At 39.4% G+C, this 14,809-nt stretch overlaps 1 protein-coding gene across 8 annotated transcripts in view; it reads right to left on the reverse strand.

Moving 5' to 3' along the window:
- Positions 1 to 258: 258 nt before the first annotated feature.
- tsc1b (TSC complex subunit 1b) overlaps positions 259 to 14,809 on the reverse strand; it is a 62,589-nt gene continuing 48,038 nt past the window's right edge. For all 8 annotated transcript variants that reach the window (XM_069919330.1, XM_069919358.1, XM_069919332.1 and 5 more), the window contains 4 exons: positions 11,381 to 11,503; positions 8,512 to 8,705; positions 8,187 to 8,345; positions 259 to 1,573 (listed from right to left, as the gene is read on the reverse strand). In XM_069919330.1, coding sequence (XP_069775431.1) covers positions 1,111 to 1,573; positions 8,187 to 8,345; positions 8,512 to 8,705; positions 11,381 to 11,503 — 939 coding nt within the window. In that variant the 3' untranslated portion in view covers positions 259 to 1,110. The remainder of the gene's footprint in view (positions 1,574 to 8,186; positions 8,346 to 8,511; positions 8,706 to 11,380; positions 11,504 to 14,809) is intronic.

Consider the following 14,809-nt stretch of genomic DNA (forward strand, 5'->3'; position numbering starts at 1 on the left):
TGCAATTTCTTACTTATTTTAAATAAATACTGTCGCATACTTAAAAACTCTGACTAGCTTGTTCAATCTTACATCACTCAGTTCATAAAATCAGTTAATCCATTATAGACAGGGATGAATAAACAGTGACCAATTCTACATCCATCCACATCTGAAGCAGTTTAAAAAGTTCACACTGCTTTCACATTCCAGCTGGATAATCAAAAATCTGGAAAAATTAAATGCAATTAATATGGAGACAAATACATTTAATCAAAATGAATTGCAAATATGGAGGGTAGCCCTTTATTAAATCACTGTGCAATATTCATTGTCAACTTAACTGTGAGTCCCTCAAAAAAAATACTGTGAGCAGTCAAACTACAAATCCTTTGCCCCCCATCTCCAAGAGACACAAATCAGGCAAGATACCAGGAACAAAGCCACTACAATTCAAATGGCAAGTCAAAGTTTCTGGCTTAGATTTACAACAAACAGTTCTGTCCCAAACTTCTGGCTTGATTTCAAGTGTTGAGCATTTCAAGACTCCAAAATCGTTGCAGGAAAATGGCAACTGCAGTGCCAGGGGAAAGGTGGGAGAGGGGTTTAAAAATCACAGCAGTGTTTCATTAATTAAAGGTCAGTCCGATAGATGGCTCCTGTAGAGAGTTGGTCCAGCCTTTTTTTTTTAAATTTGAACACCACAAGATAGTTAGTCTGCTTGTATGATGAACAATTGAGGTCACTCTTCCATCCCAACTGAAGAGGAGCAGTCTGATTGGGTCAGCAGCAAGCATTTGAAGGGGAGGGAGTACAAGATTCCAATCAGATGTTCCATCATAACTGGGTAGCCATCTTATACAGACATCATATGTACAACATAATGTAGTGCAAAACATTAAAGACAACATTTGTTCACAGTTACACAAGAATTTGATGTCTTTTTTTCCTTTTAAATATATAAACATTTCATTGAAGGGAACACATGCCCTTTACAGGATTGTACCTTGTTTTAGACTTGACATGCTTACAAAGCAAAGCAGGCATTAACTGCTCTGAATAATACTGACTAAGTTTCTTTCCATTCCACCTACCTTCCCCCCCAAACCGTCCCCCCCACCCCACATACAATTAATTCTGGTCATGTGTTTCATCATAGTCCATTATGTTGAGCTGTCTGACACTTTCAGGACCGGGTACTTCAACAGGCACCTGCAGTTTCAAAGGGCCCAAAGAACTGCCCAGTTCCACGTGGCACTCAGCTTTGAGCGAGTCCAAAAGGCTGTCCATCTTCGGACGCTCACTGTCACATTGGCTTTCACTCTTGTTCCTGAACAACTCACGGGCACGCATCCCAAGGAAACTTTTGGAACTGGGGTAGGAGCCGACAGTGACTGGTGTTGTGGGCTGCGCCAGACAGATACTTGGGGCATCCTGGCTTTGGTCCATCAGCTCAGTCACCAATGGAGGTGGCTGTGCTTTTCTGTTGGGAGATCGATCAGTCGAGGTGCTGGGAATTACTGGAGGCTTAGCTTGTTGGTTTTTGTTTTCTGCATCTGAGATGTTGATCGATTCAGAAATAACGTTTTCAGACCTATTTATACAAGAAAAACAAGGATAAAACATTTCTATAACAAATAGACATGTGCATGTACTTGCTCAATTCAGCAAGACAGTTTGATTTTCTACATTTACTCCTGTCAATTCACAAATCTATCACATCCTTGAATATTCTCAACAGCTCACTGTTCTTTGAAAGTAGGATGGCGATTGTAATAGAGAAGAAGAATATCAATCTTGATCAAAAAGATCAATCTTGGATGGCCAATTCTTCATCCTGATTGGGTTAGGGATAGTGCCATGAAAACATTTCACTGAATTTATATTTCACTCATTTTAAGTTGGGCAGGGCGCAGCTTTGACTAACTGGTCTCTTGTACTTTAAATTCTACACTAATCTTCCAACTAATTTCAATAAGTCTATCAAATTACTTCATATTCTTACAATTACATTATCAAGGGTAATACTACAGCATCCACATACAAGGAGCATTCACTGGTTCATAACCACACAAATGTATTTCTTAACCTTCATACATACTCAATCTCATCAGAAGTCATCATATAATCAATTTGGAGATGAAGTCCAAATGCACAATGGATCATTGCCTACTATTTTCAGCATTTTCCTTTTTGCATTATACTTCCTGCACAAATAGTATTTTGCTTTTGCACAAGATACAAATCAGATCCTAGCTTTACACATTGATTCAACCTGTGCACTTGAATGATAGAATAGGATTGAAAATTAAGCCAATCTGACTCTACACTGATCGTGAATGACAATTACTCTGTGGAATTAGATACAAGACATGGTTGGTTCTCAATAAGAAAATTGAATATAATGCAAGCATTGAAATATGAAGGAGGAAATTTGCACCTCCAGGAATACCAAAGCGCATAGGGAAGGCTATGCCACCATTGTAATGCTGAATATGGACCTTGGACCATATACTATCATCAATGTATTTGAGCAAAGTGAGACAAGGTTAAAAGCAAGGTTGCATATCTTTGGCTAATGGATCAAGCAACTTTGATTTCTGGTGGAAGAGTATTAGAAGATTCAAATGAATTAATATTATAGCATTAAAGGTTATAATCACAAAAAATTGAATTTTACATAAAAGTAAAAATTATACCTCAAATCTCTTACTTGCACTTAGAGTAGAAACTTTAATATTTTGGTTAAGAGATTAATATTGTTAGTCTTAAAAATGTCCCAAAGTTTGGGCAGATCTCACTCAGTTCCATTTTTCAGTTTTCTTAGGCTTCCACCTTAAATACATATTTAGATTAGAGGGGAAAACTTTTTTTTTTTTTTTTTTTTTTTTTTAATTTTTTTTTTTTTTTTTTTTTTTTAAATTTTTTTATTTTTCACACCATAAATCACATTAGCCATGATATACACTATTTCTTTTCACACATATACAGTGACTTTTTCTCCCCCCCCCCCCCTTTCCTCCCAAACCACCCCCCCACCCCCCCCTCTCATCCATTTTAGGTATACAATCTAGGTTGCATTAAGCCAGTCAGACAATGTTGTCATTCAACCAAATTACACCAGAAATTCTACTGAGTCCATTCTTTTCTTTCCTTCTCCTTCCATCAACTTAGGTAATGTTTGTCCCCGGTAGGTTTTCGCTATTGTATTTAATGTAAGGCTCCTATACTTGTTCGAATATTTCAATGTTATTTCTTAACCAATATGTTATTTTTTCTAATGGAATACATTTATTCATTTAAATTTGGTAGTTTCTTCCTTTTAATTTGGTTATGTATTCCATTAATATTTAAAGACATATAGTTCAGCGTAGCCCTTTTATATTTTGTTTATCTTCTCTTTCCGTTTTTCCATCATTACCTTTCCTCCTTTTCCATTTCTGTTTTCTTATTTTCAACTCTTTATAAGACAACATTCCTACAACATCTAACATTTTCCTTATTCTCCTATTTCTATCTTATTTATCCCCAATCTCCCCTTCACCTCCTGAGTTGTCCTTTATCCCTTGTCGGACAACCACATCTCCCCTCTCCATTTGGATTTGCGAATCCACTCGCAAGCGTCAACTGATTTTGCAGTGACCGCTATTTCCCCCCACCCCGCCTCCCCCAGAAAAGATTTCACTTTTCATATGTCACAAAGGTCCCTCTTTTAATTCCCTCCTTATTCTCTCTATTCCATTACCTTCCCTTATTAATTCTTGTCTATACTATCCATATTTTCCTCTAAGTACAGATACATTCATGTATGCTCATTGTCTCTATTCACTCTTATACCTCTTTACCTGCATACATATCAATCGTGATCATTTTTACTCTCATTACCCGTCTTCATCCCTCAGTCTATTTTTGTCTTTACCCACATACATATCAGTCGTGATCGTTTTAACTCTCATTACCCGTCTTCCTCCCTCAGTCTATTTTTGTAATTGTTCTGCAAATTTTCGTGCTTCTTCTGGATCCGCGAATAGTCTGTTTTGTTGTCCTGGAATAAATATTTTCAATACCGCTGGATGCTTTAGTATAAATTTATACCCTTTCTTCCATAAAATCGCCTTTGCTGTATTGAACTCTTTTCTCTTCTTTAGGAGTTCAAAACTTATATCTGGATAAATGAAGATTTTTTGCCCTTTATACTCCAGTGGTTTGTTGCCCTCTCTTACTTTTTCCATTGTCTTCTCCAGTACCTTTTCTCTTGTAGTATATCTTAGGAATTTTACTACAATAGATCTTGGTTTTTGTTGTGGTTGTGGTTTAGAGGCCAATACTCTATGTGCCCTTTCTATTTCCATTTCATGCTGTAGTTCTGGACATCCTAGGGTCTTAGGGATCCACTCTTTTATAAACTCCCTCATATTCTTGCCTTCTTCATCTTCCTTAAGGCCCACTATCTTTATGTTATTTCTTCTGTTATGGTTTTCCATTGTATCTATTTTTTGAGCTAGTAGTTCTTGTGTCTCTTTAGTTTTTTTATTAGATTCCTCCAATTTCTTTTTTAAGTCTTCTACCTCCATTTCTGCTGCTACTGCCCGCTCTTCCATCTTGTCCATTTTCTTTCCCATTTCTGTTAAGGTCATCTCCATTTTATTTATTTTCTCTTCTGTGTTGTTTATTCTTTTTCTTAAATCCTTAAATTCCTGTGTTTGCCATTCTCTAAATGATTCCATGTATCCTCTAATAAGAGCAAGTATATCCTTTACCTTGCCTCTCTTTTCTTCTTCTATTTCACCATACTCTTCCTCTTCTTCTTCCTCTGGGTTGGCCATCTGTTGTTTCTTTGGTGCCCTTTCCTCCTCTTCTATCTTGTTTCTATTGTCTTCTGTGGTCTCTTCTTGCTGCAGGTGTTCTGCAGCTGTCGTTGCCGGCTGTGGAGATCGACTCCCCAGCTGGTCCCCCCTCCCGTCGGTGTGATTTTTTTCATTCGCATCGCGCATGCGCGAAACTTCGCGCATGCGCGGTTGCGCACTTTTGTTCGGCTCTGCGAGCCATTTTTGTAGTCCATTATTTACCGACCTGAGGGAGCGGGTTTCTCTCTCCGCAGCGGGCCTCTTCGGACAGGTAAGGCCTTCACCTTTTTCCTCCTTTGTCTTCTCTTCCTCTCTTCTTACCGTTGCTTTCGACTTTTCTTTTTTTGTCGCCATCTTCTTTCCACCTTTATACTCACTTTTCTGTAACTTTTATTTCTGTGCCTTTGTGTTTTCTCTTGTTTTTCCCGACTTTTCTGGAGAGGGCTGGAGTTCACCGTCCGGCCACTACTCCATCACGTGACTCCCGCAGAGGGGAAAACTCTTGATGTTTAACTGTGACAAATGGTCTTGATGAAAACTGCAGAGGTGCCCGTTTAGCTGAGTAATTACCCACCTCAAGGCAAATCGATTTTACTTGCTGGTTAGACCAAGGTAGACAAAGAATTCAAGCCACAAAAAAGTGAAAAGGGAAGCATTTCAATTCATCATGTTATACAAGATTCACATCAAGTTACAAGGACCGTGATGGAGTAGTGGCCGGTAGGAGAATACCAGCCCTCACACACAAACCACAATAAAAAGGTGTGGAGGAAATGGCACCAAAAAAAGAAAATCCAAAAACGGGAAGAAGGAAAGACGTCGGAAGAGAAAGGTGAAGGCCTTACCTGTACGAAGAACCAGGGACCTGCCGTGGAAAGAGGAGCCCACTTCCTGAGGTCAGTGGAAACCCCAAAGAGTCGCGACCCACCGAGCGCAGGACTACAAGGATGGCTCACGGAGCCAAACAGAGGTGCACAACCGCGTACGACAAAGACAACGCCGACGGGAGGGGGTCCAGGTGTGGAGTTGAACTCCACAGCTTGAACAGCTGAGTAAGACCCGACAGCAGGGCTCCCACAGGAAGATACAGAAAATAACAGGAACGAGAAGGAGGAGAATGAAAAAAGGAAATCAGAGACTCAACAGATGACCAGCCCAGAGGAAGAGAACCAACATCAAGACACCATTAATAAAATAAAATACCCAGCAAACTGAGATAAACAGCCCAACAAGAAAGTCCGAAGAGACACAGATACAAGGAAGAGAGGTAGAGGACACAGGTCCTGGAGTGGACTCAGGGGAAGAGGAGGGAGAACATCAAGCTCTGCACAGAGAAATAGATAAAGGGAATGGACTGTAAATAGATAGGAAATTTTTTGAAGAATATATGGAATCAGTAAAAGAATGGCAGACACGAGAATTTAATTAAATAAAAAGAATAAAAGGTACAGAAGAAAGTGAGTAGATTAGAGATGGTAATGACAGAAATAGGGAAAAGAGTCGACAAGGTGAAAGAACGAGAAACAGCCATAGAAATGGAAGTGGATGACTTAAAAAGGAAATTGGAAGAATCTGATAAAAAAGTTAAAGAAACAGGAATTGTTAGCTCAGAAGATGGATATAATGGAAAACTATAATAGGAGAAACAATATAAAGATAGTGGGCCTTAAGGAAGATGAAGAAGGCAAAGATATGAAAGAATTTATAAAAGAATGGATCCCCAGGGTCCGAGGAATGCCAGAATTACAGGAAGGAATGGAAATAGAAAGGGCACACAGAACACTAGCCCCAAAACCACAGAGAAATTCTTCAATGAACTAAAGAGAATAATAAGGAAATTCTTATGGAAAGGGGGGAAAACAGAGGATAGCGCTAGATAAATTAATAGAATGGTACAAACAAGGGGGCTTACAGCTACCAAACTTTAAGAATTATTATAGAGCAGCACAATTAAGATACCTATCAGATTTTTATCAAACATGGGAAAAACCAGATTGGACCAGATTAGAACTAGATAAAATAAGGGAGAAGGTACCAGAACATATACTTTATAAGTGGGATGAAAAGCTGGTGCAACATAGGAATTCACCAGTACTGCACCATCGGCTCAACATTTGGAAGAAGATTCACATAGAAAGGAATAAAACAAATTATCAACTACCAAAACTAATATTGACGCAAAATCAACTAATCCCTTTCACAATAGATAACCTTTCCTTTAGAGAATGGGAGAGCAAAGGGATCAAAAGAATAGAAAATTGTTTTTCGGGAAATAAATTATTATCTTTTGAATAAATGAAGGACAAATATGGTATAACTCACGGTACAATGTTTGCATACCACCAACTGAAAACCTACTTGAAGGACAAATTGGGAAGCAGACTGAGGTTACCAGAAGGAAGCAATTTTGAATACGTGATTACAGACACAATGATAATTAAAAGATTTATAACAAACATGTACATCAAACTGCAAGAGAAAGAGAATGAGGAAACAAGCTGTAAACCCAAACAAAAATGGGAACAAGATCTAAACATAAAGATAAAGAATGGGAAAAGCTATGCTCCGGAACTATGAGAAATACAATAAACACGAGGTTACGCATGATACAATATAATTGGTTACACAGGCTATACACCACGCCCCAAAAGTTAAATAAATGGGACCCAATAGTATCAGACAGATCTTTTCGCTGCAAGAACAACAGTACATGCAATTTGGGGATGTGAGAAAGTGGAAAAGTTTTGGGAAGATCTAAACCAGGTATTAAATAAAATCACAAAAAGCAACATACCAAAAGTCCAGAGTTCTTTCTTCTAAGTAATATAAGTAAAGAACTTGGACTCGATTTGGATGGAGCACAAAAAAGATTTATTATGATAGCCTTAGCTGTAGCAAAAAAATGTATAATGTCAAACTGGAAATTAGAAGATAGCCTGAGAATACAGCCATGGTACATAGAAATGAATAAATGTATTCCATTGGAAAAAAATAACATATAATTTAAGAAATAACATCACAGTATTCGAACAAATTTGGGAACCATACACAGAACACAATAGAGAAGTCCTACCGCGGACCTCCACTGCCTAAAATGACAGAAGGAGAAGACGACGAAATGAACTGACCCAGTATGTAAAAGTAGAAGACACAAATTTCTGACAACATTGTTTAATGTATCATATATGTTGAACGTTGAGTGAGTGGGGAGGAGGGGTGAAGGAGGGAGGGAAGGGAGGGGGAAAAAGGGGAGAAAAATGACACTGTGTAAATTCAAGAGGGAAATGTTTGTGTGCATTTTGGTCAGTAAGGTTCATAGTGTGAAAAATAAAAATTAAAAAAAAAGTTACAAGGACCTACCTTTCTTCGACAGATTGAGCAGTATTCTCTGCTGTGGGCATTTTATCTGGTGGACCTGTCTGCTCCAACATGCTATAAAGTTCCAAAATTTCAGTCTGAAGAGTTTGTGTTATGCATTTTTGAGCTTCATAACGGCTTTCTGCTGCTTGCAGCTCTCCACTGAAATAAACAGATAAAATAAATTTATTTAGACAGGGTGCACCAGCCCTCCAATTCTTAAGGAACCATTTCATTCAGGATGCCAACAATAAGGAAACAATCAAGCTCATTTAGTAACCCAAGGCGGCTAAATACACCGCAAGTATCTACTGCATACACTACATACCAAGCCATATTTTTAACATTCTCCAAATATTTTTTTTGCTCCATTAAAAGATGCTCTTTCTTATTCAGCTGGCTTTCAAGTTCTATTATGCGCCGCTGTGATGCCTCCATCCGCTGGACTTGCTGTTGAATGCGGTTCCTCATTTTCTCCTTCTCTCGAATTAAAGTGGCTTGGACCATTTCTGTCTCCATTGCCTGAGGAAAATTACAAAGATGTGATGGGGAGAGAGGAAAAGGATCCAACATAATCGAGCAAATTGTTTGTATCAGACTCATCTCACATAGAATCAGAACACAAACTTTAATAATTTATATTTTTACACTCATCTGCTTGATATCTTAATATTTAATCTGATGAATTATGATTCCTAAAAAAATGCCTATTTTTATAATAGGCTTGCGTAAACTTGTACCAAATACCCCCTCATGCCAATTAGATGCAGAACACCACAACAAGTCAGCAAGTTGTAATCAGAGTTACATACAGCTTTTATAAGAAACTCAAAGTACTATGGTGGTTTCGACAAAGCCAGTGGAATCTTGCTTGCAAAAAGAATCTGTTGGGCAGAAAGATCCATTCGTATACAATAAAACCAAGAACAGAATGCAATGACTGAAAGCATAAATGAAATGTCAGAAAATACTGAAAACACACAGAAGGCCAAGCAGCATCTGTGCAGTGAGAGAAATAGCCAATGTCTTAAGATCTCATAGAACACACGTCAAACTCTGGCCCGCGATATAATTATATTTGGCCCGCAAGATCATATTAAATATATATTAGAGTTGGCCCGCTGGCCGCCGCGCCAGTATAGCGCATGCACACTGAAGGTGAAAATGAAGACGCTGGAGGTGTGGAGGGATCTCAGAGTCCCGAATCCCGGGGATCGGAGCGCCGCACTCAGCCCGCCCGGCTCCCGGACACAGACGCGGCTGGAGTTGGGGACCATCCTCGCTGGGTCTGCGCTTCAGCGACGACGCCGGACCGAACATCTCATTGGCGATGCCTTCCCCCTCGCTCCGTGCGCGGCGGACTCTGCCTCCCGCTCCTTTTGTTGGAGACGAGCCCGGCGCCGTGAGATCGCAGTTTAATCCCTCTCCAACCATGGGAGGGGGGTGGGAGCAACGCGCTCTTCTCAGCCAATTCCTCCACCGCCCCGGATGCCGGCGTTTCAACGGGGGGGGGGGGGGGGGTTCAGGTGCCTTCGTCAGGTGACCAACCTGTTGGTCCAAGACAAGGGGAGAGCGTACAAACTCCACACAGACAGCACCTGAACTCGGGTGAACGTGGAGCTGCGACCCCACATTCCACATCAGGACTGTGTGTAAGATTGGGAGCAGTGAGACGGAAGCTTATTTTGTTCCTGTGATTTAAGCCTTTCTTGAGGTGGGGGGGGGGGTTCTTCTCTGACCACTTGCCTAACAATTAACCTAATCAGATGTGGAGTTACCACAATATAACAGTTCTCAACCTTTTTCTTTCCACTCGCGTCCCTGTGCCATTGGTGCTCTGTGATTAGTAAGGGATGGCTTAAGGAGGTCTGTGGGTGGAAAGAAAAAGTTTGAAGACCACTGCTTTAATCATTCCTCATTGACTCGTCATGTGCATGGTTTCAGAACGCTAAAGGAAATGGGCCAATGACAATGACAATGAAAGAGTTTATCCAAAACTATTATTAAACATTTATTTTAATAAGAAAAAGTTTAACATTACATATGTTGAAAGAAGAGAAAACATGCAGATGTTGTTGAAAATTTTCAATAAATATTTAGTTCGGCCCTCGACTTGAAGTTTTTAATTTTGGCCCTCCGTGAATTTGAGTTTGACACCCCTGTCATAGAACAACACAGTACAAGCCCTTTGGCCCTCGATGTTCTACTGACCCATATATTCCTTCCAAAAAAGTTCTGAATTCTCCCTACTCCACAACCCTTTATTTTCCTTTCATTCACGTGTTTAAGAGTCTCTTAAATGCCTCCACCACCATCCCCATTAGAAAGGTATCCACCTTTAGGCATTTCTGATGAATTATCTGTTTTTCTCTCAACAGAAGCTGCCCGGCATGGAGTTTTTCACCATTTCTGACTCTCCATACCTGCAATATTTTCAAAATGGGCACTAGTCTCAATGTTAAAGCATCATACAAGGCAAGAGTGAAATGTCCCAAGGGACTTCATAAAAGCATCATCTGACAAAACAGTGACAGTGAGTCACCAGAAAATTTGAAGGGATGAACAAAACAGTAGGGGAAAAAAAATGTGTAAAGAATTTACTCACCTTGGCGCCCTATTGGTCCCTGCGTGGTAGTCGGAGGTGACCCGGGTTAGTTTTACTTTCTGAGGCCATCTTTGTTGTTTTGCGCATGCAAAGTTCCAGGAGCATGCGCGGAGCTTTTGGGCGTTGTAGTGTTGGTAGGAGCATGCGTGGTGGGGCAGCATGCGAATCGGGAGTTTAGTTAGAATAGTATATTAAGCATGGCGGTGACATAGAAAGAGGGTGAGTGAGATCGCCATAACTTTAGTTGACCCTTAGCACTAATGTTACTCTATATTCACATAGCATCAGTGCAGATGTTATTTATGAATATTTCATGTCAACATTAAAGATAATTTCAAGTTTACATATTAAAAGATTAAAATACACCTGGACATATTGAAACTAATTGAAAATGTGTCACTAATAAGGGTCTCATTTAGCCTTCAGGCAACTATTTATTGGATGGAAGTTGCTATAAAAATCTTAGTCAAAGATTTGAAGAGCTTCAGAATCAATAGAGATGCAGTATGCCCATCAGTTCAGAATCTGTACCAACTGTCAATCACTATTAACATACCCAATCAAGTTCTAGTAACACTGCCAACATCCTTACCTGAGCAGAGCCCATCTGCGAGTGTATTAATTTCTCCATGTGCATTTTATTCATTTCACTCAGAAGCAGGAGCTGTTTATTCAGCCATTCCATTTGCTGTTGCACAGACTGGGTGCTGGTGAACTAGGGATTATACAACAGGGAGGTTAAGCATTTCATAGGGAACAATGGCACTGATGGGAGGGGTAGGGAAGAAATGGTGTTGCACAAAGAATGATGGGGAACTCAATGGATGGGTTTTAACTTGCAGCCAAAAACCAAGTGACACCGTGAAATAAGAGGTTGAGTTGAGATGGGGCAGCAACCAATTTGGGAGGAAGTCAAAAGGGATTGTCTAATAACTGGTTATATACTCCCATCATCTTATTTATCAGTGATCACCTCCAGCATAAATCAGTGTTTAGATTACTGGACCAGTACTCAGATCTCTACCACTGAATGCCACAAATGACAACTCAAGAATTTAAAAGTAATAAAGTAAATCTGGAATTGTAGTCTTCAGTCATGAAAATACTCATCATTAAAAAAAATCCATCTGGCTGACCAATGTCCTTTTTTTTTTAATTTTTAAAAAATTTTTTTATTTTTCACACCATAAATCACATTAGCCATGATATACACTATTTCTTTTTCACACATATACAGTGACTTTTTCTCCCCCCCCCCTCCTCCCAAGCCACCCCCCACCCCCCCCTCTCATCCATTTTAGGTATACAATCTAGGTTGCATTAAGCCAGTCAGACAATGTTGTCATTCAACAAAATTACACCAGAAATTCTACTGAGTCCATTCTTTTCTTTCCTTCTCCTTCCATCAACTTAGGTAATGTTTGTCCCCGGTAGGTTTTCGCTATTGTATTTAATGTAAGGCTCCTATACTTGTTCGAATATTTCAATATTATTTCTTAACCTATATGTTATTTTTTCTAATGGAATACATTTATTCATTTAAATTTAGTAGTTTCTTCCTTTTTAATTTGGTTATGTATTCCATTAATATTTAAAGACATATAGTTCAGCGTAGCCCTTTTATATTTTGTTTATCTTCTCTTTCCGTTTTTCCATCATTACCTTTCCTCCTTTTCCATTTCTGTTTTCTTATTTTCAACTCTTTATAAGACAACATTCCTACAACATCCAACATTTTCCTTATTCTCCTATTTCTATCTTATTTATCCCCAATCTCCCCTTCACCTCCTGAGTTGTCCTTTATCCCTTGTTGGACAACCACATCTCCCCTCTCCATTTGGATTTGCGAATCCACTCGCAAGCGTCAACTGATTTTGCAGTGACCGCTATTTCCCCCCACCCCGCCTCCCCCAGAAAAAATTTCACTTTTCATATGTCACAAAGGTCACTCTTTTAATTCCCTCCTTATTCTCTCTATTCCATTACCTTCCCTTATTAATTCTTGTCTATACTATCTATATTTTCCTCTAAGTACAGATACATTCATGTATGCTCATTGTCTCTATTCACTCTTATACCTCTTTACCCGCATACATATCAATCGTGATCATTTTTACTCTCATTACCCGTCTTCATCCCTCAGTCTATTTTTGTCTTTACCCACATACATATCAATCGTGATCATTTTAACTCTCATTACCCGTCTTCCTCCCTCAGTCTATTTTTGTAATTGTTCTGCAAATTTTCGTGCTTCTTCTGGATCCGAGAATAGTCTGTTTTGTTGTCCTGGAATAAATATTTTCAATACCGCTGGATGCTTTAGTATAAATTTATACCCTTTCTTCCATAAAATCGCCTTTGCTGTATTGAACTCTTTTCTCTTCTTTAGGAGTTCAAAACTTATATCTGGATAAATGAAGATTTTTTGCCCTTTATACTCCAGTGGTTTGTTGCCCTCTCTTACTTTTTCCATTGTCTTCTCCAGTACCTTTTCTCTTGTAGTATATCTTAGGAATTTTACTACAATAGATCTTGGTTTTTGTTGTGGTTGTGGTTTAGAGGCCAATACTCTATGTGCCCTTTCTATTTCCATTTCTTGCTGTAGTTCTGGACATCCTAGGGTCTTAGGGATCCACTCTTTTATAAACTCCCTCATATTCTTGCCTTCTTCATCTTCCTTAAGGCCCACTATCTTTATGTTATTTCTTCTGTTATGGTTTTCCATTGTATCTATTTTTTGAGCTAGTAGTTCTTGTGTCTCTTTAGTTTTTTTATTAGATTTCTCCAATTTCTTTTTTAAGTCTTCTACCTCCATTTCTGCTGCTACTGCCTGCTCTTCCATCTTGTCCATTTTCTTTCCCATTTCTGTTAAGGTCATCTCCATTTTATTTATTTTCTCTTCTGTGTTGTTTATTCTTTTTCTTAAATCCTTAAATTCCTGTGTTTGCCATTCTTTAAATGACTCCATGTATCCTTTAATAAGAGCAAGTATATCCTTTACCTTGCCTTTCTTTTCTTCTTCTATTTCCCTGTACTCTTCCTCTTCCTCTTCTTCTTCTTCTTCCTCTGGGTTGACCATCTGTTGTTTCTTTGGTGCCCTTTCCTCCTCTTCTTTCTTGTTTCTATTGTCTTCTGTGGTCTCTTCTTGCTGCAGGTGTTCTGCAGCTGTCGTTGCCGGCTGTGGAGATCGACTCCCCAGCTGGTCCCCCCTCCCGTCGGTGTGTTTTTTTTCATTCGCATGCGCGGTTGCGCACTTTTACTCGGCTCTGCGAGCCATTTTTGTAGTCCATTATTTACCGACCTGAGGGAGCGGGTTTCTCTCTCCGCAGCGGGCCTCTTCGGACAGGTAAGGCCTTCACCTTTTTCCTCCTTTGTCTTCTCTTCCTCTCTTCTTACCGTTGCTTTCGATTTTTCTTTTTTTGTCGCCATCTTCTTTCCACCTTTATACTCACTTTTCTGTAACTTTTATTTCTGTGCCTTTGTGTTTTCCTTTGTTTTTCCCGACTTTTCTGGAGAGGGCTGGAGTTCACCGTCCGGCCACTACTCCATCACGTGACTCCCCGGCTGACCAATGTCCTTTGAGGGAGATCTTGCCTTTACCCATACTGACTTCTTGGCAGTGAAAACAAATACAATTACAATGTTTTAAAAGTCTTTTGATAGGTTATTTGAAAGAAAAGGCACCCCAGACCTAAAGCAGGCAAATGGGGATTAGCATTCGTAGGCATTGCAGGAAACATGGACAAGGTGGGATGAAGGGCACTTTTTTTTTGTCATGTAATAATTTTAAGGCCAGATGACAATGACTGCTTCTACAAAATTCATGCCAGCTCAATATGAAATTTATGTCCTAAAGTTCTTTACAACCAGTTTACATTTGAACTATTAGAAGCAATTCACACACAAGTTTTCTCATACAATGTCATGTGACTAAATGCTGGCCAGGAGATCAGAAAATGGCCTGCTCATCAGAATTTGTCATGAACACATCACGAAATTAGTTATTTTGCGGCAGCATCCC

Source organism: Narcine bancroftii, chromosome 1 (genome assembly GCF_036971445.1).
Source record: "Narcine bancroftii isolate sNarBan1 chromosome 1, sNarBan1.hap1, whole genome shotgun sequence".
In the NCBI taxonomy this organism is placed as follows: domain Eukaryota; kingdom Metazoa; phylum Chordata; class Chondrichthyes; order Torpediniformes; family Narcinidae; genus Narcine; species Narcine bancroftii.